The sequence below is a fragment of the Dermacentor silvarum genome, chromosome 7 (assembly GCF_013339745.2).
Source record: "Dermacentor silvarum isolate Dsil-2018 chromosome 7, BIME_Dsil_1.4, whole genome shotgun sequence".
NCBI lineage: Eukaryota > Metazoa > Arthropoda > Arachnida > Ixodida > Ixodidae > Dermacentor > Dermacentor silvarum.
Window position 1 is genome coordinate 56,393,790 of NC_051160.1, and position 27,104 is coordinate 56,420,893.

Consider the following 27,104-nt stretch of genomic DNA (forward strand, 5'->3'; position numbering starts at 1 on the left):
CGACGTTTTGCAATCAAGATTGGGAAGCCTTCCGAGCAAAGATAGTTCAAAATTTTAAAACTAGCAGCTGGCTTCCCGTTAGAATGGCTTGAAGTATTTCTGGATTACAAGGCTATCGGTGTGAGGGTCGTTACCATAACATCAACATACTCGATCTTGCAAGAAAGCGCAGACAAACCAATTTCTCGGCCAACGAACGACATTCGACTCCTGTATCTTTTCTTGAAGACAGGGAAGGCAGGCCTGCAGTCACGCATGAAGCACAGCTGCGAATTGAAAGCCTGCACGTGAAGAGGCTCTTTTAGTGCGAGATATGTGGGGTCTCTTTGTTCCTTCGCCGTTCTCTCAGACCAGCTGCCGCATTAAACGCCCGTCAAAAGTGCCAGGGCTTGGAGCTGGAACTTTCTGCGTTCAGTGTTCTCCGAAGAAAGAAAAAAAAAGAGTATATACGAGAAGGTGTACTTTTTTTTCTATTACAAAAAGTGGGAAGCGTTGTTCGCGAAATGTAGCAGATTACGTTACACCCACAGGTGTTTTTGAGATTGCATATTTATTTCGCCATGTGTTCGATTCGTCGGGTGTTTTAGCTCTCTTGTGATGGCTTGAAAATCGGGAGGATGACGTGTAACAGCTTTGCCAGAATGGCACGTGCCGTCGTGGACACCATTGCGCGTTATGGCTACCTCCGCGTCGCCCACTGGACTGCATGGCCTCTGTTGTTGTTCTACGCCGCCTACAGTGTCGTACAAAAGAGAGGTAAAATTTATTTTCTCTGAGATGCAGTACTCCGAAACACTATTTATAGTAACGCCTGCGTAAGATTTAAGTAGAATGAGCTGAATGAAACGAACAAAGCAAGGCTAATCAAGGATCTAGCTTTTCCGGGTATACATACGCCTTTTCCATGTGAATGCCAAGCTATTTCTCTCCCCTAGTTTTTTTGTTTTTGTTTTTTTTTCTTCTTCTGTGTAGGGGGGGGGGGGGGGGGAGTTGCGTGAGGGCGATAGATACTCTCCTAACGGCTGAATTGCGGCCCATTCGCCATGGCAGGACTGCTTCACTTGACAACAGTGAATTTTTCCCTTTCGAAGCTTACGTAGTGTGTGTGTGTATGTGTGTGTGTGTGTGGGGGGGGGGTGCGTGTGTGTGTGCGTGCGTGCGTGCGTGTGCGTGTGTGTGAGTGTGTGTGTGTGATGCGCGCATGTGTGTGTCTGGGTGTGCACCAGATTGGTATTATGGACGACGAGATGCCGAGCACAGTACACGTCACAGATTCACAACATACACTGAACATGCCAAGAACACGCGACATAGAAACTCATTAAAGTATTTCGTTGGGACTGGTCTCTTTAAGGAAGGTTTAAAGTGCCTTGGTTGCGCGAGACGCACTGACTTTGTCGGGAATTAAACAAAGAAGAAGAAATGCGCTGGGTGAAGGTGGGCAGAACAAAAAAAGGAAAGCAATATAAAAAAAAAAAATTCAGAGCCCTTCCACTACTGTGAAGATGGAAGCCAGCGAAGCTGTGACTATGGTGGGTCTGCTGTTGTGAATATTGCTATAGTGAATTTATATATTATCATTCTTCACTATATTGAGCGTCTTCGGCATGTTCGTCAAAGAACAAGGACACCGGTGTCTTGTTTTCGCTTGGCGCGATGGCCAAGTAGTGCGTTTGCTGTGTCAAGTCCTCCCCATCGTCATAGACTAGCGTATGAACCACAGCGTTCATAGCCAAACGAATGAGTTGTGTCCCAAGGAAAAAGAAGAAAGAAAATGAATGAAGGAGACAGGATAGGGCAGCAAACTTACAACTAGTTTTATTTCCAGCACATCACCCAAATATATCTACTTCCCAAAAGAATGCGCACGAAGACATGGCGCAGAACGTGTAAAAAGCTACCTCACTGCGCTATCTAAAAACGAACATTCACTTTTGTACAAGGAAACAGAAGGCACACTGATAAAACCATCACTCTTCTTCCTTATGTGATACGCCTCGAGCAATTCACGTGCTAACACTTCTCTGCTTCTTCCTATCACGCGCGTGTCATCAAACCATGGAGCACAGCAATGCCAGGCACAATGGAACGGCAGGTGTGAATCCACACCATTTGTAATCGATAAAACATGCTCCCTTAGGCGGTCAATAACGCAGCGGCCTGCTTGGCCTATATACGACTTGCCACAGTTCAACGGAATTTCGTATACGACGCCCACCGCAACGCAGTACCGGCTTAGTAGCGTGCTTCTTTCCGCACGGAATCGGAAGAAATGCGGGCGCAAAGCTTAGAAAACTTGTTAGGGGCCGAGAAAACCACCGGAACGTCATGCCTGTAGCAACTTTTTTTCAAATTGTGGACGATTTTTTGCATGTAAGGCAAAACCAGTGGTCTCTGCTTCTGCATGGCCTCAGGCTGTCTGCTGTACCCTTTCGCTTTCTGGAGCAAAGATTCAGCCACAGTGGTTATAATCACCGAAGGAAACCCGGCTGCAGCCAACCTCGATATCTGTAGCTGAAAACTGTCGTCCATTGTGTGCTCGCAAAACTTCTTTAAAGCAGACCTTAGTCACAGCGTCGCGATATCTCTTTTCACTGTTTTTGGGTGCGCGGAATCATAAGGCAGAAGGTCCTTTCGCACACTTTAGCACACTGCACAGCATCACCAGGATCCAGACGTCAGGATCCTGGAAGATGTGGTTAAACGAGAGTCCGTACCATAGAGAGTCCAAAGGGCAACTGCTGATAACAGCGCTAGCGCGATCTCTACGTCACGAGACAAAGGGGCACAACGTTTGGTGGAGGAGGAGGAAACAACTTTATTAAGAGAAATTTCAGGGCGTTGTAGAAGGCCGCTTGTCTGCGGTGACCTCTTCCACCTAGGCAATGATTCCTTTTTGTAGCTTTTCTTCTGGAGACCGTATTAGGGTCTCCCATGTAGTTTCAGACGGAACTGGCAGAAGCTCTCTGGGTGGGGGAAGGCCCTCGCATTCCCAGAGGATGTGTCTTTGGTTTGCTATGGCATTTTTGTCGCAGTTTTGGGATATTGAGTCAACCTCCCCATTTGTGAAGATCGCAAAGCGATGAGGAGTGATAAGGCTGTTAGTTTGAATTCGGCGGAGGATAGTGGCCTGCGCTCTCGTAAGGTTGCTGTGTGGTATTGGGTATATTCTCCTGTTCTATTTGTATAGGTTGGTAAGTTCGTTGTAGGAAGTCACTACCTCTCCCATCGGGGGATCCGGTTCCAAGGAGGGCGCGATCCGGTTTGTTAACCCTCGGGCCACTTTATGTGCTTCCTCGTTGCCGGGATTTTCCGAGTGAGCGGGGACCCAGACAAGATTGATTTTTGTTCTGTCTTCCTGATTGAAGTTTCTCAAGATCTTGGCTGTATTTAGTCCCACACTGCCCCTCATAGAGCTGAGAATAGCGCTCTTAGAGTCACTAGGGACAGTATGGGTTGTTGGGTTCATGATAGCCAGTACTATGGCCACTACTTCGGCTTCTTTGATTGATGCGGCTCTAGTTGAGGCCACATTTACGATTCTAGATTTTCCGTCCACGGCACTCAGGGTGTATGTGTTGTGTCCCTGGTTGGCGAAACCAAACACCTCGGTTTGGTTTCGCGTAGTTTGTTTGCCCTGGCTTTTCTCCTGCAGCCGTGCCTGCCCGCCAGGGTGTTTTTGGTATTGGCTTGATTATTAGGTAATGTCTGAATGCGAGAGGTAATGGTGCTCTGCCTCCCGTGGTGTATATGGGTTTAATGTTCAGTCTACTCAGGATGTGTAGTCCCGTCATCGTGTCTGATAGCCGTGATATTTGTGCTGTTTTGTGTGCTTCGATCAGCTGCTCTAGGGTGTTGTGCATTCCAAGTTCGGAATGTAGGCGAAAGTTCTTTCGCCTACATTTAACTGAGATAGGCCATTTAAGATGGCCTGATGTGCTACATTGTCAAATGCTTTACAGACGTCCAGGCGCAGTATGGTACGAGTGGCTCTTATTGGGCGTGGATCAAGAATGTCTTGTTGCAGTTGAAGCATAATGTCTTGTGTTGATAGACATGCTCTGAAAGCAATTAGCGTGTCAGGTAGTAGGTGTTCTGTCTCAATGTAATGGTTTATACTGTTTAATATTACATGCTCCATGCCCTTGCCTAAGCAGGAGGTGAGAGAAATTGGACTAAGGTTTCCCAGTTCTAACCTCTTGCCCGGTTTCGGTATGAAGATGACCTTGGTATGTTTCCAGCTAGGTGGAACGTTTCCTTCGGTCCAGTGGGTGTTAAAGAGTTTACTGATTTCGCTGATCGAGCGATCATCTAAATTGCGGAGCATTTTGTTTGTTATGCTGTCTTCTCCGGCAACGTAAGTGGTTTTAATCTGGCTGAGGACGGCTCCAACTTCTGCTACGTCTATATCCCTATCTAAAGCTGGATTGCTTTCTCCTTCATATTTCGCTGGAGTGGGCATGTCCTTGTTGGTGTTGAAGTATTTGCTCAGCAGTTCCTGTATTAGGTCATTCTTCTCCCCAGGATACGAATGAATTAGTTTCTGCATGTTCTTACTTGTGATTGATTTGGTTTGTTCGGGGTCTATTAGATGTCTGAGTAGAAACCAAGAGTTCTTGTTAGCTAATTGACCATTGAGCCGGTCACACATTTGGTGCCAGTGTTCTCGGCTCAATTTTTGCGTGTATTTCTCGACTTGTTTGTCGATTTGAGCTGTCTTCCTACGTAAGGTGTTGTTGTTGTTTTTGTGACATCCATCTCTTCTGGATACTTTCCCTAGTTTCCCACAAGTGTATAAGCCGTGAGTCAGGGGATGGGTGCTCCTCCTCGATCTCGGCTTCGGTGGTGGCCTTGTTCGCGTCCTCGATAAGGCTGGATGTCCACTCTTCCAAGTTTGTGATTGCGATGTGTTCCCACTCATTTCTAATGTCTTTAAAGGTGTCCAATTTAGTATCTTTCACTTTGAATTTTCTTTTCTTGATTTTAGTGAGCGAAAATGTGGTGGCTATGATGTAATGATCGCTGCCTGCATTAGTTTCTGTGTTTTCCCATTTGGCGAATTCTATGTTTTTGTTGAATGTTAGGTCGGGTGATGTGTTTCGACAGACGCTGTTACCTACTCGAGTGGGGCGTTCTGGGTCTGTGAGGAGAGTTAAGCCAAGCTCTAGAGAGGTTGTTCATAGGCTGGTCCCTTTCTTGTCACAAGACTGATAGCCCCATGCCGAGTGGTGAGCATTGAAGTCGCCTACTATAATTAGTCGCAGAAACAACGATTGGTGGGACATGCCGCCGTCAAGTATCGCGAGTCCGCGACACTTGTGAAATAGGCATCGGCGGTGGTGAGGGTATAACAATGGGCCACCCATCATCCGTTTTGACACCGGTGCTAAGGCACAACTGGCAGGAAACCGCGACCCACATGGAGCCAAAGCAAATGCTGATGATGATAGTTTTTTCTACACGCGGACACGATTCTAGGGAGACTAGCGCTTAACAGCTTCGCTGTAAAAAGAAGGTGCATATCTTGTGAAATTGTCTGCCACCGAATAAGTTCCGGGCGGTATAAGGTAGGTAATCTTGTTAGAACTTAGTGGTTAATGCAAAACAAAATAAGATCACAGTCTTGATGAGACGACTTGTGTGGTTACTCCATGAGACAAGTATGAGTGTCATAGCTCAAGGCCCATGACAATCCGCGCTGCTACGATTCTTAATGGAGCCCCGTGCCCATCTGCTTTCGATGCATACATTTCGTTCAGTTCTGGTAGTAAAGGAAGTTAAGTGCACATGTCGCATGCGTATATGGTGTTGTTCTCTCGTCAACAGCTGAGATCGTCTCTGCCCTTCACAGAGAAGTCCGAGGATTCTGCAATCGCTATGAATGCAAGCAAAGGGTAAGGTCATTGATGTTTCAATAACGCTCAGGCATGGTCGTACCGTTTACGAGCATCACCAGCTTTCGCGTACGCTTGACAGCGTCTCTGTAAGAACAGTGATTTACCTTTAGTCTGAAGCATAGATATAGGGAATCCTGCGTAGTAAATTGTTAAACTATGACACTAGTCGTGTTCGACACATTTAGTGTACAGAAAAACTCGACCAAGGCGTGAAAAGCGCTTCTTTAGTTTTAAAAGGCTACTGACGCATCTGGTTTGCGTTAACACTATTCTTGTACTGTACATTTGTGGCGAGCTCCGGTAATTCTAGTTGGTACGTTATCGTGCATTATATTTCTCATAGATTACCTATCATCCTTGTGGCAATGGCTTTGACAGTTTGTGAGCGCAAGTTAGCTCGTTTACTGTGTACACGTTTTTATAACGAATTGGCTCTTTCGCACCATTGCCGTGGTCGGTATTAGCTGTTGGTGGCAGTTGGATTTTCACCACCAATACAAAAGTGCCTATGCAAATATCGAGTGCTCTCATGCACACCTGTGCGGGTTCATCGCCGAATGCCGACCATTAGAGAGTTTTAGCTTATCCGCTCATCCGCTAAAACTCCCAGTCCGCCTGCGCTTACCCGAATACAGGACACGAGAACACTCTCTATTAGAGAGTTTTAGCTTGCTCGGTATTCCCGTACACGCGAACGGACTGGGCGTTTTGTCGGATGAGTGGATGCACAAACGTGAGCTTCCTGCATGGTTCAGCCACCTGGTGGCGCAGAACTCAACCAGACAAACACTGCTAATATTGCAGTAGCCAAGTGTATTTTACATTTGTGCTGGTGTAAACTTTCAGCAGCAACACGATTACGCCTTTCCTTGGCTTCATGCATGTTGGCTTTATGTGGTCATGAATATATATATATATAACCGATTCGGGACCTCAAAGAGGTCTGACGTAATGCTAATTCATTTCTTTAGCATTTAACGCTAAATCGCCACTGACTTTTTTTTAATCATTTTAATGTTATTTGAAGTACACAATACGAATATCAAGAAATTTTTCTTGCCTCCTTAATGATTACAAATGTTTGCGCACGTACGCGTATATCTACATGCTGATGTGTGATTGCGTAGGATTTTTTTGGTTATTATGCTTTTATCTGTCGTTTACTACTTATGGAGCAGCGATATTTATGCAACCGTGTTTCCATGACAAGCTTCTGAATAGACTCTAAATAGAATACCGAAACTTTTGAACAGAATAGTCATCCCGTAATTGGGCGACTGAGAGCAAGGTTGTCATTAGCCAGTTTTCACCAGAAATTCGCTGGCAAAGCCAGCTTCTAGGCTTTTACAAGTACTCTACCATGTTCGCCCTCTCACAGCTTCCTTAGTGCAACATAACTGCTGCGTACGCTTTTAAATGGATGCTGTTGCAGGAATCACGATTGATTGGAAGGCCGGGCAGCATAATGCAATCAGCGTTCTTTTTTTTCACATCCTATGTTTTCTATTGCCGTGCGTGAATTGTACGTTTTGTTCTTTTCCTTGTGACAGACAGCCCTCTGTAAATATCCAGCTTGCTATATGTGCAGAAAGTAACTGCTTGAAGTGAGCCCGCCATTCTTAATGTAATTTTATGCCTACATTATGCCGCATATATGGCAGCTTTTGCGAGAAATCGAAAAACAACGTAACTCCACTAAATGTTCCATATACTTCCGCGGATACTTCACCGCGCATAATCATTTTCACAATAATCGACAGTCCACCAGCATCACCACTGCCAATGTCGCCGCGTGGGCCTGTCATGGCCTGCAGCATTGTGAAATAAATTAAAAAAAATAAAAGAGGTTCACTTTATTGGTGCTGTCTGTAATGACGAGTGTAGACGGCACACGGGTCGAGGCGCACTGAGCGATGTAATTCACGTAATCTTACGCAACATTTGATCTTTTCTAATGTTAAACTGTAGAGAACCTCAAGGAATGTCGCACACCGCTTTCAGGATTACGGCGACTTCGAATGGGACGCCATCATCACACTTTTGTGGTCGATGAAATTTTGGATTCTGACTCACCTTGTCGTCGGGCAGCTGCTGGCGGCGTTCGCGTCACGGGTGAGGCAATAACCGCAACATGCTTTGTTGCGGCAACTGTCTTCTTTACGTTTTCTTTGTTTAGTGGTTCGGGAACTGATTGTATGCACACGTACTACTGTAAGCCTGTTATGTAACGGTACACACGTATGCACAACAGTTTCTCCCGACGACACTGCCCATCGTTTTCATTATTATTGTTATTATCAATATTATTTATATTATTTGAATTATTATTACTACTATCATCACTATTATTGTCCTATGGCTCGACTCTAAAAACATGTAATAAGTATTCTGCCTCTATTGACATATTTCGCGGTTTATTTCCTGTGTTTTGTATCAATGTTGATACCCACGTTGTATGATTAACTCCTTTTTCCGGCCGCCTCCTCGTTTCCTGTTTCCCTTATAACGAGTAAGAATTCTTTGGCCAGTATTCCAGCAAGGTGTGTAAAGTGTAATGCCTTGTATCTGCACAATAATACATAATTTGCGAAGTCAAGACATTTAATCGGTATAATAGTGTAAATGTAGATGATTGGTAGCTTTATAAGCAATAAGGAACAATTGAAACCCCCAAAAAATGGATCAAAGAGAAAACAGTTCTTGTCAGGCCGCCTTGAAAGCTTACTTTCCCGCATTAAGAATGTGTGTGCAGAGAAGCCTGCTGTGGGGCGGCAGAGAATAAAAATAGGAATAACTGATTGGGGTACATGTGATAATTACATGAATTACAACAAATGATTGAGGACCTTAACCGAGAAAGTGTAAGAGTTGGGTTGAAGATGAATATGCAGAAGACAAAAATAATGTTCAATAGCCTTGCAAGGAAACAAGAATTCAGGATCGCCAGTCAGCCTCTAGAGTCTGTAAGGGAGCTCGTTTATCTAGGTTAATTACTCACAGGGGACCCTGATAATGAGAAGGAAATATACAGAAGAATAAAATTGGGTTGGAGTGCATACGACAGGCACTGCCACATCCTGACTGGGAGCTTACCACTGTCGTTGAAAATAAAAGTGTGCAATCATTGCATTCCACCGGTGCTAACATATTGAACAAAAACTTGGAGGCTAGCAAAGAAGCTCGAGAACAAGGTAAGGACCGCCCAAAGAGTGATGGAATGAAAAATGTTAGGACTAACGTTAAGAGAAAGGAAGACACCAGTGTGGATCAGAGAGCGAACGGGGATAGTCGATATCCTAGTTGACATTAAGAGAACAAATTGAGCTGCGCAGGCCATGTAAGGCGTAGGATGGATCACCGGTATCCATTCAGGGTTACTGAATGGATACCAAGAGAAGGTAAGCGCAGTCGAGGTCGGCAGAAAACCAGATGGGGTGAGGAAGTTAGGAAATTTGCAGGCGCAAGTTGGAATCAGCTAGCGCAAGACAGGTCGGAGGGAGAGGCCTTTGTCCTGCAGTGGACATAAATATAGGCTGATGATGATGATGATAATAATAATAATAATAATAATAATAATAATAATAATAATAATAATAATAATAATAATAATAATAATAATAATAATAATAATAATAATAAATGATTGGTGGCATGAAAAAAAATTCGAGGACACCATTGTGAATGCGAAAGCATCAATGCCCAATTGAACGGCCCCTGAGCGGTCCTTCGAGTTACGAACTCCTCGCAGGCAAGCGAGCGCGTTGAGACGCTCGGCCAATGCCTCCTAGATAGCACAAGGCCGGTGCACTTCGATCCGTGTCGTCATGCTACCTCGGCCGACTACCATATACACTAATTCGGCCGTTCCCGAGTAAGTTTATCCAATCATTACAATCAACATAATAATACGTACGATAAAGTTCAGCGCGAACTGCCACTGCCGTTCCGAGCAACAGACAGTCAGACAGTCGCTCGCTCGTTCGCCGCACGTCTCGCTGTCCGCCCCGCGGTGCCTTTTTCGTGGAGAGAGAGAGAAAATAAGCTTTATGCAAAAGAGCATACGAGCGTAGGTAGGTAACTCCTCCGCTCTGCAATGGGTGATCACCTCAGTCCAGGAGTCCAGCGGCTTTAGCTGCCCTTCTCGCTCCGTTGACCAGGTTGAGCTGGTCCGTCGAGTCGGAGCTGGACAGCGCTGCCTCCCATTGCCGTGTGGTGCGGTGCGTTATGGGTATGAGCTGTGGTGCGCTTGCGCAAGCCCATACCATGTGGTAAAGCGTTGCACACTGATCGCAGTGTGGGCACTTATAGGCATACAGCGCGGGGTGTATGGCGTGGATGAAATGTGGATATGAAATGTGGATATGTGTTTGTCTGGAGTTTTCACCATATTACGGCTTCCTCTCGCGTCATAACATTATGAGGCGGCGATAATGTTCTTCGTGAAAGGCGATAACGTTGCAGGAGGTGCGTGTAGGTTAACGGTATGGCCTCGGGATGGATGCGGTGGACGAGAATGCCTAGCATATTCTCACCCACGAAAAATACAGCGCAGGCAAACGTTCCGTCGAAGGCTGACGACGTTAAAGCCGAGTGGACGCGTTTAGACACGTTCGCTCTTCACGGCTGTCACGAAGGAAAGGCGCCGAGAGAAAGGGCGCGTACCCTGAGGCAACCGAGTGGCGGGGATCGGCGATAATGAGGCGGACTGTCACTAGCACGTTCGTTCGTTCGTTCGCCGGTTAGTTCAGGCTATTCGCTTACAATGATGATCGTTGTCGATGGTTTCTGCGTTATTTTTTCAAACATGTTCTTTTTTCTCTTCTTCATGTGAGTTCCAAACACACCAAGCCCTGCATATAACAGGGCTACCGCCATCAGCTTTCAGAAATTATTCCTCTGTCCCTCTCTCTCTTGCCAGCTTAAAGTGTGTTCCTTTATAGTGTTTGTTTAGCGCGTAGTACGAGCTTATACATACTCGTTTTGTGCGTGCGATGACATCGCAGTTCCTGCAGCATTTCTACGTGGCCTACTCACTCCTCTTCATGATTCTGTGCTTCCCGACGGATCTGTGGATCAGAACCGCAATCATGGCGACGGCGTCGTGCGTCTCGGTGTGGCTTCGTCGCCGATCCGTGGTGTATGTGGTCGGTGCGCTGGTGGTGGCCACCACGACACTGTCGTTCATGCCTCGGTATGAGGTGAGTGGATGCTCAATATTTATTACATTGCTACATTAATTTTCCGGCGTGCGCATCGATCTAGACTGGTTGTGAAAAAAGCTTTCAATGGGCAAAGCAGCGATGACGTGGGTGTGGTTGTAGTGGTTCCAGCTCCAGGTGGTTTTATCCTGGCTAACATGAGCAAGAGTTGTGCATAACGCTGCACAACTCTTGCAAAAAAGGTATGTGAACTAAATTGAAGTAAAATTAAATTTCTTGTTTTATTGTCCCGAAACTACACTGTGGGTTATGAGCGACGCCGTAGAGGGGCGGCTCCGAAAGTAATTAAGACCACGTGATGTCCTTTAACGTGCCTTACACCGTAAACTAACTTACACCTTCGGGGGCATTAAGGCTGAAAATCGGTCTATAATTCGCACCCTTATACCCGTAAAGTGTGTATGGCTGTGAGATGTAGTCAGAAAGCACCCTTAAGGGTACTCCTGATCTACTCCTCCTCCTACAGGATACTTAAGTGAAATACCAATAACGTTATCAATTCGCGGTTTTGCAACTTGTGTGCGCGATTAAGTAGTACACATTGTAAATATAATTGCCGCAAGCGTTTATACATCTCGCCCCCATCGAAATGCGGCTGAGCGTGAGGTCGCACTTTCGATTCCCGGCCACGGCGGTCGCATTTCGACAAGGGCGAGATGCAGAAACGCTTGCGGCAATTATATTTGCAATGTGTACTACTTAATCGCGCACACAAGTCGCGAAACCGCGAATTGATAACGTTATTGGTATTTCACTTAAGTATCCTGTAGGAGGAGGAGTAGATTTTAATGAATTAAGGGAGCAGAGGTCGGCCTGGAGAGCGTGTCTCTAGCCTGCTACTCCTCACAGGGGTAAGGGGAAGTGGGAGATACAGGGAGAGGTAGGTGGCAGGTGATTATGAAATCGTACAATGAGCTACTATTTACACACGTTGTCCGATGCGCGGTTGTGCACTTTTCACACACTACACGCAGGAGTTGTGTTGTCCACACAAAATGTCATCGCACAAACACACATTGCACACTGCACACTGCACAGGTCCTAGAGACGAAGTATCCTGTACTTTTTTGCAGCAACTCTGACCCGCTAGAAGCATCCATGTTTAAATAATATGCGCATAACAGCAACAGTCCTCACTGTATTGTTGTTGTCGCTATGTGTTGCGCCATGTTGTTGTGAGTACAGCCCTCAAGAACCATTACAGGCAGTAGCAATGCGAGACGTGGTGCAGAGCTTTGTCATTTCGTTTTTACTATCCAAAAGACATAGCTAGTATACCGTTGACAGGGCAGCAACAAAAAATCACAGCATATCCATGGGGTGAATGATGATGAGTGGGGCGAAGCTCCGGAGGGAATCATCGGTAAACCGTGAAACTCTTCCGTGGAATTCGCCCAGTGCATCATATAAAGAGTGTGAAACACCGTGTATATAATAAACATCAAACTTTTATTGTACTGTTGGTTTACGTGATCCCTTCATTATCACCGCTTTGTGATCGTTGAAATGCAGGGAAAGTGGTTCTTGTATGGGTGTTAACGTAAAGTTGGCAAACACTACATCGATGCAAGTTCCCCTGATGGTGGTTGGTTTCGGGTGGTCTAACGATATGCATCTGAGTCCATATCTGATTGCCATGTGTTGCATCAACCAGTCCTTACTTCTGTCTGCAACGTCGACGTTGAAATCGCCGACGAGTAGAAACGGTCTGTTCCAGTCGTACTGCGCATTGCCTCGTCGATGAACGCCTTGACGTCCCCAGTGGAGAGATTGGGCGCAAGGTAGGCGGTCATGATGATGACCCCATCCAAATCAATGGCAGCGTATTCGCCGTTGTGGCTCTGTATCGTTGGTAGTAGTTTCAGATCTTGCGCCTTTTCTGTCTGCTTTACATACACGGCGACCCCACCAGCAGTACGATCTGCATCATCGATGCAAACGACAGGAACGTATCCTTTGATGTAGAGTCTTTTGGCGTTCCAGGTCTCGTTATATACACACAACGCCATCTATTGAGCAATCATAAACTAGAGGTGGCTACATACTACTACTACTACAGAGGAGGGAAAGACCCACACCCTAAGGAGCTTCGCCCCTAAAACAAGGCCTTTAAATCGAAATGCCCCAGCAAGTTGTGAGTACGTATAGCAAGCTCAGGTATTGGAACAGTTCAAAACTCATAATATGCAGGGTTCTTTTTGTTCACCTATGAGGCGTTTTGTTTTTAAACCAAGTATACTTCAATCAAGCCCTCCACAAGGTGGTACATGGGTTATAAGCACAAAGCGCGTAATTATGGTCGTCATGGTAAAGTAGAACTTTCTCTCCCTCCTCCCCCCCCCCCTTCCGGTTTCGCGTAGGTCTGTCTGTGGTTATCTCGACTTAAAGGACACAGCAAACCGGTTTACGTATCACGAAATTGACCCACCAAACAGTGTCAAAGGCCGCAGCTCTATTCCCGTGCAATAAAATAATAAATGACAACATAACGCCTGTATCACAGGTAACCTCGGCTAACTGACATGTCTTATCACACAGGCCCCTTTACATCGCCATGTGATGTTAGACGGCTACATTGATCTTCCTAGATTTCTTAAACTTGGACTTCCCTATTCTTGGGACGTTGCGTATGTGCCACGAGCATGCGCTATGCTTGACAAATATTTGAGAAAGGACACGTGCCCATTTCACACAAGGCGCATCGAATGCCTAAATGTATTTGCAGTTGTGTCGCACTCCTCTATGAATGCACCTGTCATCATCATTCTTTACTCGACAATTATTAAACATCACCTTTGTGCTCGTGATGTCGCTGCGTCGATGTCTGCATCCTCTTGGTGTTTGAATTTCGGCAGCGCTTGCAGACCATGTAAGTTCATACATATAACCATTGCGCGACACTGAAGTTGTGAACTGGTCGCTGCATAAACATAAACCTCGCGTATTACACGTTCCATACGACGAGAATAATCGTACGTATCGCATTTAGACTAGTGACGCTTAATCATAGCCGCAACACGAAAGCGTCATTTCACATAGATTCCAACGTGTTATCGGCAGAATTCTTACATAGCGCGCCAACGCGGCGAAGCACGCGAAGGTGTCGCGTTACCTTTTAGTATAGGTAGGAGGGAATAAATAGGGAGTACCTTACCTGTTTCTGAATCGGGGCAGGTGCCTGGGTAACAGGAATCGCGGACAGGTGGCGCCACTATGCTGTCCGGCTTCGGGCGGTCAGGAAAACCGCGCGCAGTGTTTGATTCGCGGAAATCGGATTCCCGGGACATAAATCTGCAGCTGTTCGCGAGCGACTCGAAAAAGCAAGAACAGAAAGAAAAATGAAGAAAGAAACATTGATTCTGTCGGGTGCTCGACGAGAACGGTGTTATATCGCATGCTTCTGCGAAGGCTCGCAAGAAATCTGGAAATGTGGAGCAGTGATCATAACTAGAGAAGAGATTGTATGAATAGCAGTTGGCGCCACAAATTCCCTGATCATCAATATTGCGTTTTTAAACGTATGCAAAAGCTGTGTGTCGCACACTTCCTGCTTAAATACATGTAAAACGCAAACGCCCCCAGTGATACATCATTTTGGTTCCTGTTGAGCGCTTTTCGAAAAGCAGTTGATGGAGTCGGTATGCCTGCTTTTCGAGCAGTGTTGTAATGTTCTTGCTTGGTTAAAGTATTTTCGTTAATTCTTCTAAAACACCTCAGCAACGGAAAAGAAAATGGACGAAATAATGGAAATTAATGAACATCTCAAATTCGGTGCCATTAACACTACTAACGAAATACCACACGGTCTAATTTTACAACAGTTGTTTCGTTTCTTTTGTCTTTCGCCATAGATTTTTTTTTTCATGCTGCTCTCTTATTTCACTAGGTAACTTTGGTACTCTGATAGATTTTAGTACAATCTTCTACACTGCATGCACTGATTAGTCAGGCTATTCTCTGGAAGATTGAAATAAAGCAAGAGAATAGGTTTTGTGGCAGAATTGCAATTTGTATTCTGTTGCATATTTGATTGACTGGATTGATTTATTGAACCAGGTGGCGCTATGGCCGCAGTGTGGGAGGGAGGAGGTAGAAGAAGAGAGGGGAAATTTTAAGCGATTTGTTTTATGTTCCCTTGCGCTCGACTGTATCTATTGTTGTTCTTTTGGCCTGTTCTGTTCTGTTGTCCCAGTTGTTTTTGTTGTTTTTTTTGCTTGTTTTTACGTATCATGTTCGCAGTTTTCTCCGTGTGTGATTGGTGGCGAGCGGTCAATCGAGGCGTCCGTCTTCTTTACCGGTTGGAACGTGCTCCGCTGCGTAAGCGTCGCCGCAGACCTCATCGACCGAACATCCAGCGCGCCGAGCGATGCTCGCAAGCACGTCCTGCATGCTCTGGCCTACTTGCTATACTTCCCGGCTCTCATAGTGGGTCCGGTGACAAACTACGACGACTTCATGAAGGAGGTATCGGTGCTGGCTTGCAGTACGACTTTTGCCGTATCTATTCTAAAGCAGACTATGCGCCGTGGCTTATAAATTTTATCATTAGTTATTTATTTATTTACATAAGTACTCTCAAGGCTCGAACTTTACTTAGCGGAGGACATATTGTTTTATTGCAGAGAACGTTTATGAATATGTTGATGAATGCGTCATTTGAATGCGTCGCATTAGAAAAGTTGATTGGCGCCGATCGAAGCTAAGAGAATAAACTGATGGAATGTAGGTACCCTCATACACTCATTGAACATCATGACAGGAAAAACGTAAGTTCGCATAGTTCTGCTGTCTCTCCTGAGTCACACAAATCATTATCGATTCGAAGTTGATTTGAGGGGTACGAGATGTTTATCTAGTGAGCGCGTGAATGCACGGGTTTAGCGACGACATCTATCTATCTATCTAGCTATCTATCTGTCTGTCTGTCTGTCTGTCTGTCTGTCTGTCTGTCTGTCTGTCTGTCTGTCTGTCTGTCTGTCTGTCTGTCTGTCTGTCTGTCTGTCTGTCTGTCTGTCTGTCTGTCTGTCTGTCCTGTCTGTCTGTCTGTCTGTCTGTCTGTCTGTCTGTCTGTCTGTCTGTCTGTCTGTCTGTCTGTCTGTCGTCTGTCTGTCTGTCTGTCTGTCTGTCTGTCTGTCTGTCTGTCTGTCTGTCTGTCTGTCTGTCTGTCTGTCTGTCTGTCTGTCTGTCTGTCTGTCTGTCTGTCTGTCTGTCTGTCTGTCTGTCTGTCTGTCTGTCTGTCTGTCTGTCTGTCTGTCTGTCTGTCTGTCTGTCTGTCTGTCTGTCTGTCTGTCTGTCTGTCTGTCTGTCTGTCTGTCTGTCTGTCTGTCTGTCTGTCTGTCTGTCTGTCTGTCTGTCTGTCTGTCTGTCTGTCTGTCTGTCTGTCTGTCTGTCTGTCTGTCTGTCTGTCTGTCTGTCTGTCTGTCTGTCTGTCTGTCTGTCTGTCTGTCTGTCTGTCTGTCTGTCTGTCTGTCTGTCTGTCTGTCTGTCTGTCTGTCTGTCTGTCTGTCTGTCTGTCTGTCTGTCTGTCTGTCTGTCTGTCTGTCTGTCTGTCTGTCTGTCTGTCTGTCTGTCTGTCTGTCTGTCTGTCTGTCTGTCTGTCTGTCTGTCTGTCTGTCTGTCTGTCTGTCTGTCTGTCTGTCTGTCTGTCTGTCTGTCTGTCTGTCTGTCTGTCTGTCTGTCTGTCTGTCTGTCTGTCTGTCTGTCTGTCTGTCTGTCTGTCTGTCTGTCTCTCTCTCTCTCTCTCTCTCTCTCTCTCTCTCTCTCTATATATATATATATATATATATATATATATATATATATATCTGTCTGTCTGGTCTGATCTGATCAAATTCCAGGGCTTCGGAGAAATCAAAATTCCAGAGAGTAAAATAGCACCTGACAGGGAGGATGCCTTATAAGTCTATCTGTTTCCCTCTCTCTGAGTAGCACCGATAAACATGATCGCGATGGCAGGGCCACAAGCTTCCCACTTTGCACAAGGCACCATATTACCATCGTCTGTGCAGTTTATATACGCCACTGCACTTCTATCGAGCACCCGCGTCACCACTGGTCACAGCCGCTTCTGAGGCACCGCCCCTTGCCTCAAAAGCGGCAGCTTCTGAGCCATCTGGTGCAGATGGATTGAGCACATAACTGAAGAGCGCATTTGCAACATCACGACAAACAGGATTCTCCACTTTGAGCTCAGCCCTGCAGCGCAGAGTATTTACATGCGGACTTTGTCTCACCGGCCTGTAACAGGTGTTGCAAAGTTATCGCTCCACGAAAGACGCGCTATCGTCGTGTTCCGACTGTTACTTTCTTTTTTTTTCAGGGCACAAGTTCGCGTTATACAGAAATAAATACAGTTGAAACCGGATATATTGAATCTGAAGGAGATCACAAAAAATTTCGCAGTTTCGCCCGAAAGGCGAAGCATCAATTGCGATAGCAAATTGGTAGAGAGCTATTCGGAGAAGGGATAGTACAGTAGTTTTATCGGCCGCATAAACTTGGACACATTCGCTTTCTAACTGAATTGACAAGCGTGGTGTCATCGCACACAAGCAAACATGAATAGATCACACTGAATGACCGCAGACAACGACTGTCAAAACGCTGGCGCGGCCGCTGCAGCGGGCGAAGAATCGTGTGGTCTATCGCTTCAACGGAAACTGAGCGGCGAATGGACAGCGGATAAAGGTCAGAGCCGTGTGGAGACACGGCCCGGCTCGACTGACGCGCGCGCCCGCTCGCTTCTTAAGAAGCGAGTGCGCGCGCCAGTCGAGCCCAGCCGTGGTGGAGATAAAGAGACGGTGCGGGGGGCGACGGCACCACAGCCAGTGCAAGCGTATTTGTTGGCAGAGTAGAAGCTGCACCCCCCGTCCCTCCCGCGCTGCCTCCCAGCTTTTTTTTTTTTTTTTTTTGCTTTCGCGTGGGAGATTGCTTTGCCAGTTCTGCTTGCGCTGTGTTGCATGATAAGCATTTGGTGCCGTAGCACAGCGTCGCCCCACCTCCCTCCCCCCCATACCCCACGGCCTTTTGGGCGACAATCGCGTTTGCTTTCCGCCGTGCGTTGGCTCTCCGTGATAGCGCGCGTCCCCCGCGCGCTTTTACTCGTACGGCGCGCGGCGACGATTTTATCGCCCTTGGAATCTATACGGAACCTGACGGCGATGGCGACGCCGACGGCAAAAATCCCGTTGAAGTGTCCATATAATTGCTATCGCAATAAAAAAGTTCGATATATAAGTATTTGGATATATAAAACACAAAAAATACACAAAAATGTTCAGTGAGATTTTACTGATGTTCGTTATACACAATAATTCGTTATATGTGGGTTCGCTATATTCGGGTTCAACTGTATCTAGATTCGTGACTCACAGTTTTTTGGCACTCACTGGCTCTTCACCGTCACTACAAACGTGACACTAAGCTAGCCGAGGCCGATTCGTTTGGTTTGCGCAGCCCTACCGTCCGCCTGCGTGGAACCGAAAGCGTCTCCTGCATTTCCTCCTGTGGTGTGTCCGCCTGGTTCTGGGTTACTGCGTCATGGAGGGATTCCTGCGGGTGGCCTACGTGCCGAGCGCCGCGATGGTTCCGCGCTGGTTCCACGCGCAGTCCGGCTGGACGCTCGCTGGACTCGTGTACCTGAGTGCCCTGCAGTTCTACCTCAAGTACAACTTCGCGTACGGCGTCCCGACGATGTTCTTCTGGCTGGACGGCGTCTGCGAGGGGCTGAACCTCAGGCCTCGCTGCACGGCACGAATCCACACCGCGGCAAACATGTGGCGGTCAGTGTGTGCACACAGGGTGTCCCAACTGTCATGCGGCTAGATTTTTTTTAAATATGAAAATGCCGCGTAACTGGACAGAAACAAGGTAATGATGTTGGCAGTCACTTGGAGAGATACTCGGATATTTTTTTGCATTCCGCCTAATTACATAATTATTCCTAATTAATCAGTCAACTTCTCAAATATATATCATTAAATAAAAGGTCGCGCTGAAATTTTGTGTGTATTCGCGGGCTTCTTTCACGCTCGGAAATACACTTTTATGTTGCACGTAATGAGCGACGGAAAGCTGTATCGGGATTTTCTTTCATGTTGCTCTACAATTTTCTCATTGACACTTTTCATCTAATTATATATATTTAAGAAGTTGATTTATTAATTAAGAATAATTATGCAATTAGGCGGAATGCAAGAAAAAATACAATCTGAGTATCTCCAAGCGACGGTAAACAACAATACCTTGGTTCTCTCCAGCTACATGACAAGTGCATATTTTAAATCTTGGTGCATTATAGTTGGGACACCCTGTATACTGTTCTATATATACGGCAATCGGTAAATTAAAGTGCTTTGCAGACATCTCTTGCTTGTTTCTTTTTCTTGTTCCTAAGTTATAGTTGTTGCTTGTTTCCTTCGCGCAGGTATTTCGATATTGCACTCTACAGATGGATAGTCAAGTACGTCATTCTTTTTTAATGCTACATTATTGTTCAGTAAGGCAGTTTTGAATGTCTCATTTATAAAACGTAATAGTTTAAGACCTCCTTCTGTAATTATAGAAACTCTCGCGTTCTCATGCATCAATGTTTTATAAATATGTCCATCTCATGTTGACAGTAATCTTCGTTTCAGTGACTGAAGACAGTAATCTCCGTTTCAGATACTACGATAATTCGGAGATTCGGGAAGGTGCTTTGGTGATGTTTTCTTTACATATATCAGGCTGATAATTACTTCATTTAACATTGCGCACTTGCAAGACCAGATTGAGAAAAAAAAATAAGGAAGCTTACCGCGCGATGCATTCGTTCCTATTGATGCTGATGTTGGGAAAATATTCGCCGATGAACTTTGGTTGGACCTCGTAAGCATCACTGTGCGCGTTTATGAAACAAATTGTTTAAGATAGTGGTTCGTAATAGTTTCTTTTTTTTTGCAAAAACATTTGCGTAGTATTTTTCCCGCTGCGTAATAGATTATAGAAATAAACTGCACGCTCGAGCATGGTTTGCAAATATTAGTACTTCCCGTGCTGTACCCGATCTTAAAAGACCTGGGCCTATTGTCACGACTAAACAGGAATACGATTATGCGCGAATTACGCTTAAAGCTGACTTCTCGCGTTAGGGATAATCTAGAAATCTTTTTTTGGCTGCTATTTACGTTGACTGCCTGTCAGAAAAAACAACAAGGTTTTCTGTCACGAGGGGTGCGGCTTTCCGCTCACTACAGCCTCCATTTCGGTTTATCGTGCTCTGATAGCCGAATTTCGTCGGGCCACAGTTCCGTGGGTAATCAGATTTTTTCCAGATCCTAAAAGTTGATATGGCTTGAACGAAGAGCTCGATTCAATTTGCCAATTACAATGGTAATTTTGTTGATAAGCGACTTTTGTTATTAGGCGACTTATTACTACTTGTCACCCGTGACCCCATGGTCGCCACAACTGACGGCATGTCTCCGAAGGAAACGTCCTTTTATTTGAAAACGGCTATATTTAAGTATTACTTAAAGTCTTCGTATGAACACCCGGTAGAAGTTGTAACCATTTCAGTGCATAAACACAACCATTTCATGAAATTACACGTCGAGCAAAAGCAAACACAATTGTGCCCATCACGGTTAGTTGTGTGGCGTTTATTTGCCCACTTCACATGGGCGTTGTATCCTCATAATGTTTTGCCACGGACCTAAAGATCTTGATTCCTGATGTTGGAATACATATTTATTTGATTTGAAGTCTGTCTCCGCCCATTTGTGCGCAGGTACCTCTACAAAGCGGTGATCGCAAACCGCTGGACGGTCTGGTGGCGTTTTCTGGGCACCAGCGCTAGCTTTGCTTTCGTGCTCCTCTGGCACACGGTGCAGCCTCACATGCTCCTGTGGACCACGACCAACTACCTGCTCGTCATGGCGGAGATGATTTGCGTGGGGATCGCCGCCGCGGCTCCCGTGCGGTCCTGGCTCGTAGGTGTCATTCTACATTGACAGATTCGTTTTGTTGCTCCTGGTTATTTTATAAGTTACGCGCTACGCTTAAACTTATTCGCCGCTTCCGAGGGCAATGCGACCGGATTCTTATGTCGCCGACCGAGGCTTTATAGTCTTAGTCAATTCACGTACATTATCTATGCCTCGCCAACCGAGGCCGTGGGGTCTCACTCACACAATCAATTTTTAAACGTTATCAGTTCCTCTGTCCACGTAATAAATGCCAATATGCAAGTGATGTTCACAGCGCTTGATAGACTGGACAAATTTTCACGATCAGAACAAGAATTTATTCGCCAGTGCTCCCGAAGAAGCTGCGCGCAGAATGCTATATTTGCGTTGCTAAATCTCCTGAGGTCTACGGGCCTTAAATTAAATTAAATTATGGGGTTTTACGTGGCAAAACCACGATCTGATTATGAGGCACGCCGTAGTGGGGGACTCCGGAAATTTGGACTACCTGGGTGGGGTTCTTTAACGCGCACCTAAATCTACGTACACGGGTGTTTTCGCATTTCGCCCGCGTCGAAATGCGGCCGCCGTGGCCTACGCGGCCTTCACGACAGACTTTAAGAGCGCCGCCTGCTACCACTAAATAGCGTACGTGATTTACTCTGTTTGTTCTCGTATCTCTGTGTTTTACTCTTCCCTTAAGGTGTTTGTCTCTTTTTATTGCGATAGCAAATATCGGCGCTGCCGAGCTTTCACCGCATCGACGCGCAGGGAGGGCGTGCGCGTTGTCGGCTAGAAAGTCTTCAAAAAATCGCCGAGAGTTTGACAGTAAAAGTGACAAAGCCCAAACAATCGGCCTGTGACGCTCTACTCAATAGGCTGCGCCAAAGCCATGGGGCAGCGTTCCCGTTTTCCGCTGCCGGCTGACTTGGGCGTTGAGCGTACGCAAATTCGCGTTCCTACCGTGGTGCACACACTACTCTGTGCGGAACGGACACAAAATCTGTCCAACCCTTTTTATCCCCGCATCCGCTCCTCAGGTGCCGGGTGCCCTAGCAGAACAACTTATGAATAACGTGCCTGGTTGTGTATATATGTTTTTCCCTCTCTCTCTCTCTCTTTCGCTCTAGTCAAGCTCGCTCACTGTATGCCCTCACGTATGCCCAACGGAATTCTTGAGAAGGTAAAAAGTTGGTTTAGCTGTCACATCTGAGATTGGAGACCGATTGAATATCAACGAACAATAGCCAAAAAGAAGTAAAGGGGGAGGACAGAGGGAGAGAGAACTTGCACGTGTGGGAAAGAGGAAGTAGAAAAGACCTATCTGTGCGGTATCTAAATCCTGTCCTTATTCACAACGCTACGCAACCACAGACAACTAAAATTCTACGTGCAGGTGTGCACGCACACGTGCGACCAGTGCCGCTCCCTATAGTCACAGCAGTACTTGAGGAGCCTTGCGAGTCAGTGGCGCGACTCCGACTCTGGGGGAATGGCCAGTAATTGTGTAACCCAAAACACAATGAGAATCAGAAACGAACTTAAACAAGAGTTGAGAATAGTTAAGTTGTATGTAAAATAAAGAAGTTGAAGAGTTTGAAATATTCAAAACGCACGAATCGATCAGAATACAGAAGAAGAGTAAACAGCGGGCCACGACGGCATCGTCTTCTCAGTTATGGCAAACAGCTCTTTCGTCAATAGGAGTAGTGGTTCTTAACGGTATTGATTTCTGAAGATGTGGCGTCTCAGTGCTGGAGGGTAGCCGCACGAGAAGAATCATGCCATTTTTGCAGACCGGCCTGCATAAAACACGTTACCTGATAAAAATGATTACCATCTAGGAAGGAATAATTACGCCAAGCTGCCATGTCACACGATGTCGTATATTTTTGTGGATAATTCTAGGCAGAAATAATAACGAATAAGACGGTTAAATTGCACCGCATAAGAGACAGCAATAGAGATAGAAAAAAAAAGTTGGGTGGATAACCACGACGGGGGCCGTTTGGCTACGCTAAACAGACTGCAAGGGGCAAAGCGCGCAGCACTCACAGTGACATCGAAGTTTAGCGTTATATATATATATATATATATATATATATATATATATATATATATATATCATCGTAATCTTGTTGCGCGAAACTTTCATCGAGTGGAAAATGTTTGCAAAATGGTATACTCAGGTGCCACTTAGTTACTTGAACTTACGTATAACTAGATTAAGCGTATCGCGTATCTCCAGTTGCACGTCCATCATGACGTCAGCCGTGGCTTTCAGACACTACAATTAACAGAGCAACCGCCCAGTATGATTTTACCAAAGTCCATTTCAGTTTATTTATACATGATGTGGCCCCGCAGTCATAGAACACCCATTTAAACCGCAGACGACACGATGTGGACCTGTCAGAGAGTCTATACTCAAGGGTATGCTGTGTGCGGTCAACCTAGTCGGATCTTACGGCAGCTGTTTCTTCTTCTTGACCGATTACGACATTGCGAGTGGTGCAGTCAGAAAGCTGCTCGGTAAGTGTTACAGTCGCATGTACGTCTTCATGGGATACTAAAGTAAGATCTATGCATACTTAGAAGAAGTACTCAAGCTGGGAAGTGTTAAAGTAAGATCTCTGTATACTTAGAAGAAGTACTCAAGCTGGAAGGGTTAAAGTAAGATCTCTGTATACTTAGAAGAAGTACTCAAGCTGGGAAGGGTTAGGAGTGAGAACTAACGGGGAATGTCTCAGCAACCTTCGTTTTGCAGATGACATTGTCCTGTTCGGCAATACTCGGGACGAACTGCAACAAATTATTGAGGACCTTAACCGAGGAAGTGGTTAAAGTAGGAGGGAAAATTCATGTGCCGAAGACAAAGACGATGCTTAATAACCTGACAAGATAACAAGAATTCATTATTGGAAGTCAGCCTCTAGAGTCTGGGCAAGAGTACGTTTATCTAGGTCAATTACTCGCAGGGGATCCTGGTCATGAGAAACAAATTTATGGAAGAACAAAATTGTGTTGATGTGCACATGACTGGCATTACCAAATCCTGACTGGGAGCTTACCACAGTCGTTGAAAAGAAAATGTACATTCATTGAATTCTACAGGTGCTAACATATAAGTCAGAAACTTGGAAGTTAACAAATAAGCTCGAGAACAAGTTAAGGACTGCGCAAAGAGCGATGGAACGAAAAGTGTTAGGCGTTACGTTAAGAAAAAGGAAGATAGCGGTGGGGATTAAAGAGCAACCGGGAGTAGCCGCCAGTTGACATCAAAATGAAAAAAAAAAAGCTCGCCGTGCGGCCAAGCCGTCACTATTATTATTTTAGGACAAGCTTGATGATGTCTTTTACCATGAAGTATTAGCGAAACCATCATTGTTTTCTTTAACTCCCTCAGCAATTTGGCCATTATGGATGCCTTTCTTACTGTTTTAGTTTTGTTAATTATTACAGTTAGCACGAGTTAAGTCGTAGGCTCGGTTTGAGCGGTGAATTAAATTTTATGCGTAAGTGTCAAATGACCCATTGAGCGAAATGCAGCTCCACTAACGTTAAACCTGGGGAGGTGCGATACATTCAGTCATGCACCGCTAATGGGCTCATACTGCCTTAAGCGATGGCTCATAACCCCGTAAACGCGGCCTCTCCGTTACGGCGACAGAAGAGAAGTGAAATTGTACGCTGGAATGATGAGCGGCAACGCAGCTAGCTGTGGAAGATGACGACGACGACGAACGCGGGAGCAGTGGCACGAGCGCGTGCCGAGCTCGAGCACGAGGCGCTTACTTACCATGACTAAGACGACGACAGGAGACGTCGACAGCCCGGGCGCGTAAGGTGCTTCGCACCTAAAACATGGAGCTGGGCAGGCCATGTAATGCGTACGGCAGATAACCGGTGGTCTAGTGGAGTTATAATATGGGTGCTAAGGAAACGGAAGCGCCATCGAGGAATGGCGAAAATTAGGTGGTGGGATGAAATTAGGAAGTTTCCAGGCATAACTTACAATCGCCAAGCGGAAGTTCGGGGTAATTGGAGATGGCTGGGCCTTCGTCCTCCAGTGGACATAAAAAGCTAGACTGACGATGATGATGTTGATAATAGTGACGATGATGAAAGAAAAAAAAATATTAGGTGTACTTATAACGCTAAAATACATTTCCAGAAACTTCACGGCGCTTCCTTCACGACAGAAAAACGTCTTAGTTACAGAGAAAATCGCGACTGAAGGGCCCGCATTCCTCTAGCGCAATTCAGATTGCTCGCCACGTGTGAGGCAGTGTGAGGTTGCAAACATCAACACCGAAAACAAGATTGCCTGACCACCCGCGTCTCCTTTAACATCAGCAGAGCACGTCAAACCTATACGCTTTATGGATAACTAAAAAAAAAGCATCCACGTTAAATACGCAGTATTGTAGAGCCCCATAGAATGTGATAGTAATAGTTGTAATGCCTGTTGCCTTTTTCGGTTAGCACATGCAATTAAATTAAGTATCCGCCTCGATCGTATCAAATGCAAAACTGCGCACGCCAAATTGTTGAATTACGTTGACAAATGTTTTCTTTCGTAGTAATATAATAATAATTCTTTCGCGAATAATACGTCCAATGTCAGAATTGGCTCGAATTTGCTCTTACGAACAATTCTAGTATGAGAGCATTTTGTGAATACGAACCCTGGCTTTCGAATTCCCATGGTCACATAAGCAGTGACGTTTAGAATAATTGGCGCGACCAGGCGGTGGACTGATCGGCCACTTTAGTATAACCCACACGCAAATGTGACACTGTGCTATTCACAGCAGGCTACATACACACACACACACACACACACACACAAAAGACTGCTATGGAAAAGGACAGAATCATAGTCCGTACAAAACTGCCGAAAATTCGAAAATGTATGATCTTGGGACGTTTCTGTTTAGGAAATTATGTGCGCGAATATTATGCAAATGTGTGCGTGTAAAAAAAGTGTGTTATTTGCTTACTCAATGCAGTCATCGATACGACCTGCTTATGGAAGCGTTTGGAGATTTCGAGGAGTAATTCTAGTAAATTCGAAAAAGAAAGAAATGGGCGCCATGAAGGAAACAACGTCTGATTTATTATTTCTTTCTTTTTTTTCCTTTCTGGGTATCAGTATTTCCTTTCCCACTGCTACCCCTTCTGGTCGGACTTTACTGCAAAGCACAAGTTGCTATCGACATATTGGAATGGGAAAAAGCACGTAGGCCTGAGATGGCGGACCAAGATGACAGTCCGCCGCAAACATCGGAGGCACCTAGTTCATCGCCTTGTCCTCTACGGAAGCGCATCGTTTCAAACACATAAATACTCGTAAATACTCGTAAATACTCGTGGTAAGGGAGATAAATAAGTGCTTACGGTGTGCAAGTGAATCCTGAGTTAGTTGCCTGACTCGCTGTCTCCAGAGGAAGCAGGCACGCAGAGTACCGAAACTCGAATCATTCCTGTATAAAGCTCATGGTGGGGATGATAGTTCATTTCGCATGTCTTGCCGAGGCGACGCCCGGATTGTCATGACTCTGCGACTTTTTCTTTGCGCTCCTTCATTGTTAAATGGGAAATAAAGATTGATTGATTGATTGATTGATTGTGGGATTGCGATTTCAAATTGACGGGGACTGCGACCTGCTGACCTACGTACTGCAGTCGCAATGTTTCTGCGTCTGTCCACTCGCATCTTACATATGCGTGAGGGTTCTCGAATTCTATTTCCGATTGGTTTTTTTTACCTTCGCTAGCTGATGGAGGGGATTGGGTGACAAGTAGTGGTGCCAATATCTCCATGCTATGCATATAATTGACTAGAAAAAAAAACACTTCTAAGAAACAAGCAATAGTGACAGGGCGCTATATTATTGGCAGAGAAGTCATTAACTCGAGCAAACTGTCAATGCGCGTGTCCCCTTAGATGGGCATTCTCTGCGCGCACAACGACCGTTTAGTGATCGATGCGTGAACACATGCCTATTCCGGAATGAAGTTGTTGCACATACAGTTAA

The 27,104-nt window shown here is 45.6% G+C and overlaps 1 protein-coding gene across 1 annotated transcript; it reads left to right on the top strand.

Annotated features, from left to right (window-relative positions):
- Positions 1-617: 617 nt before the first annotated feature.
- On the top strand, positions 618-26,658 carry LOC119458876 (protein-cysteine N-palmitoyltransferase HHAT). Its single transcript, XM_049671485.1, has 10 exons — positions 618-756; positions 5,827-5,894; positions 7,899-8,009; positions 10,901-11,095; positions 15,356-15,580; positions 18,572-18,897; positions 19,542-19,577; positions 20,886-21,087; positions 23,457-23,595; positions 26,219-26,658. Exons 1-10 carry the CDS (start codon positions 618-620, stop codon positions 26,407-26,409), a joined length of 1,632 nt encoding a protein of 543 aa, XP_049527442.1. The 3' UTR covers positions 26,410-26,658.
- The last annotated feature ends 446 nt before the right edge of the window (positions 26,659-27,104 follow it).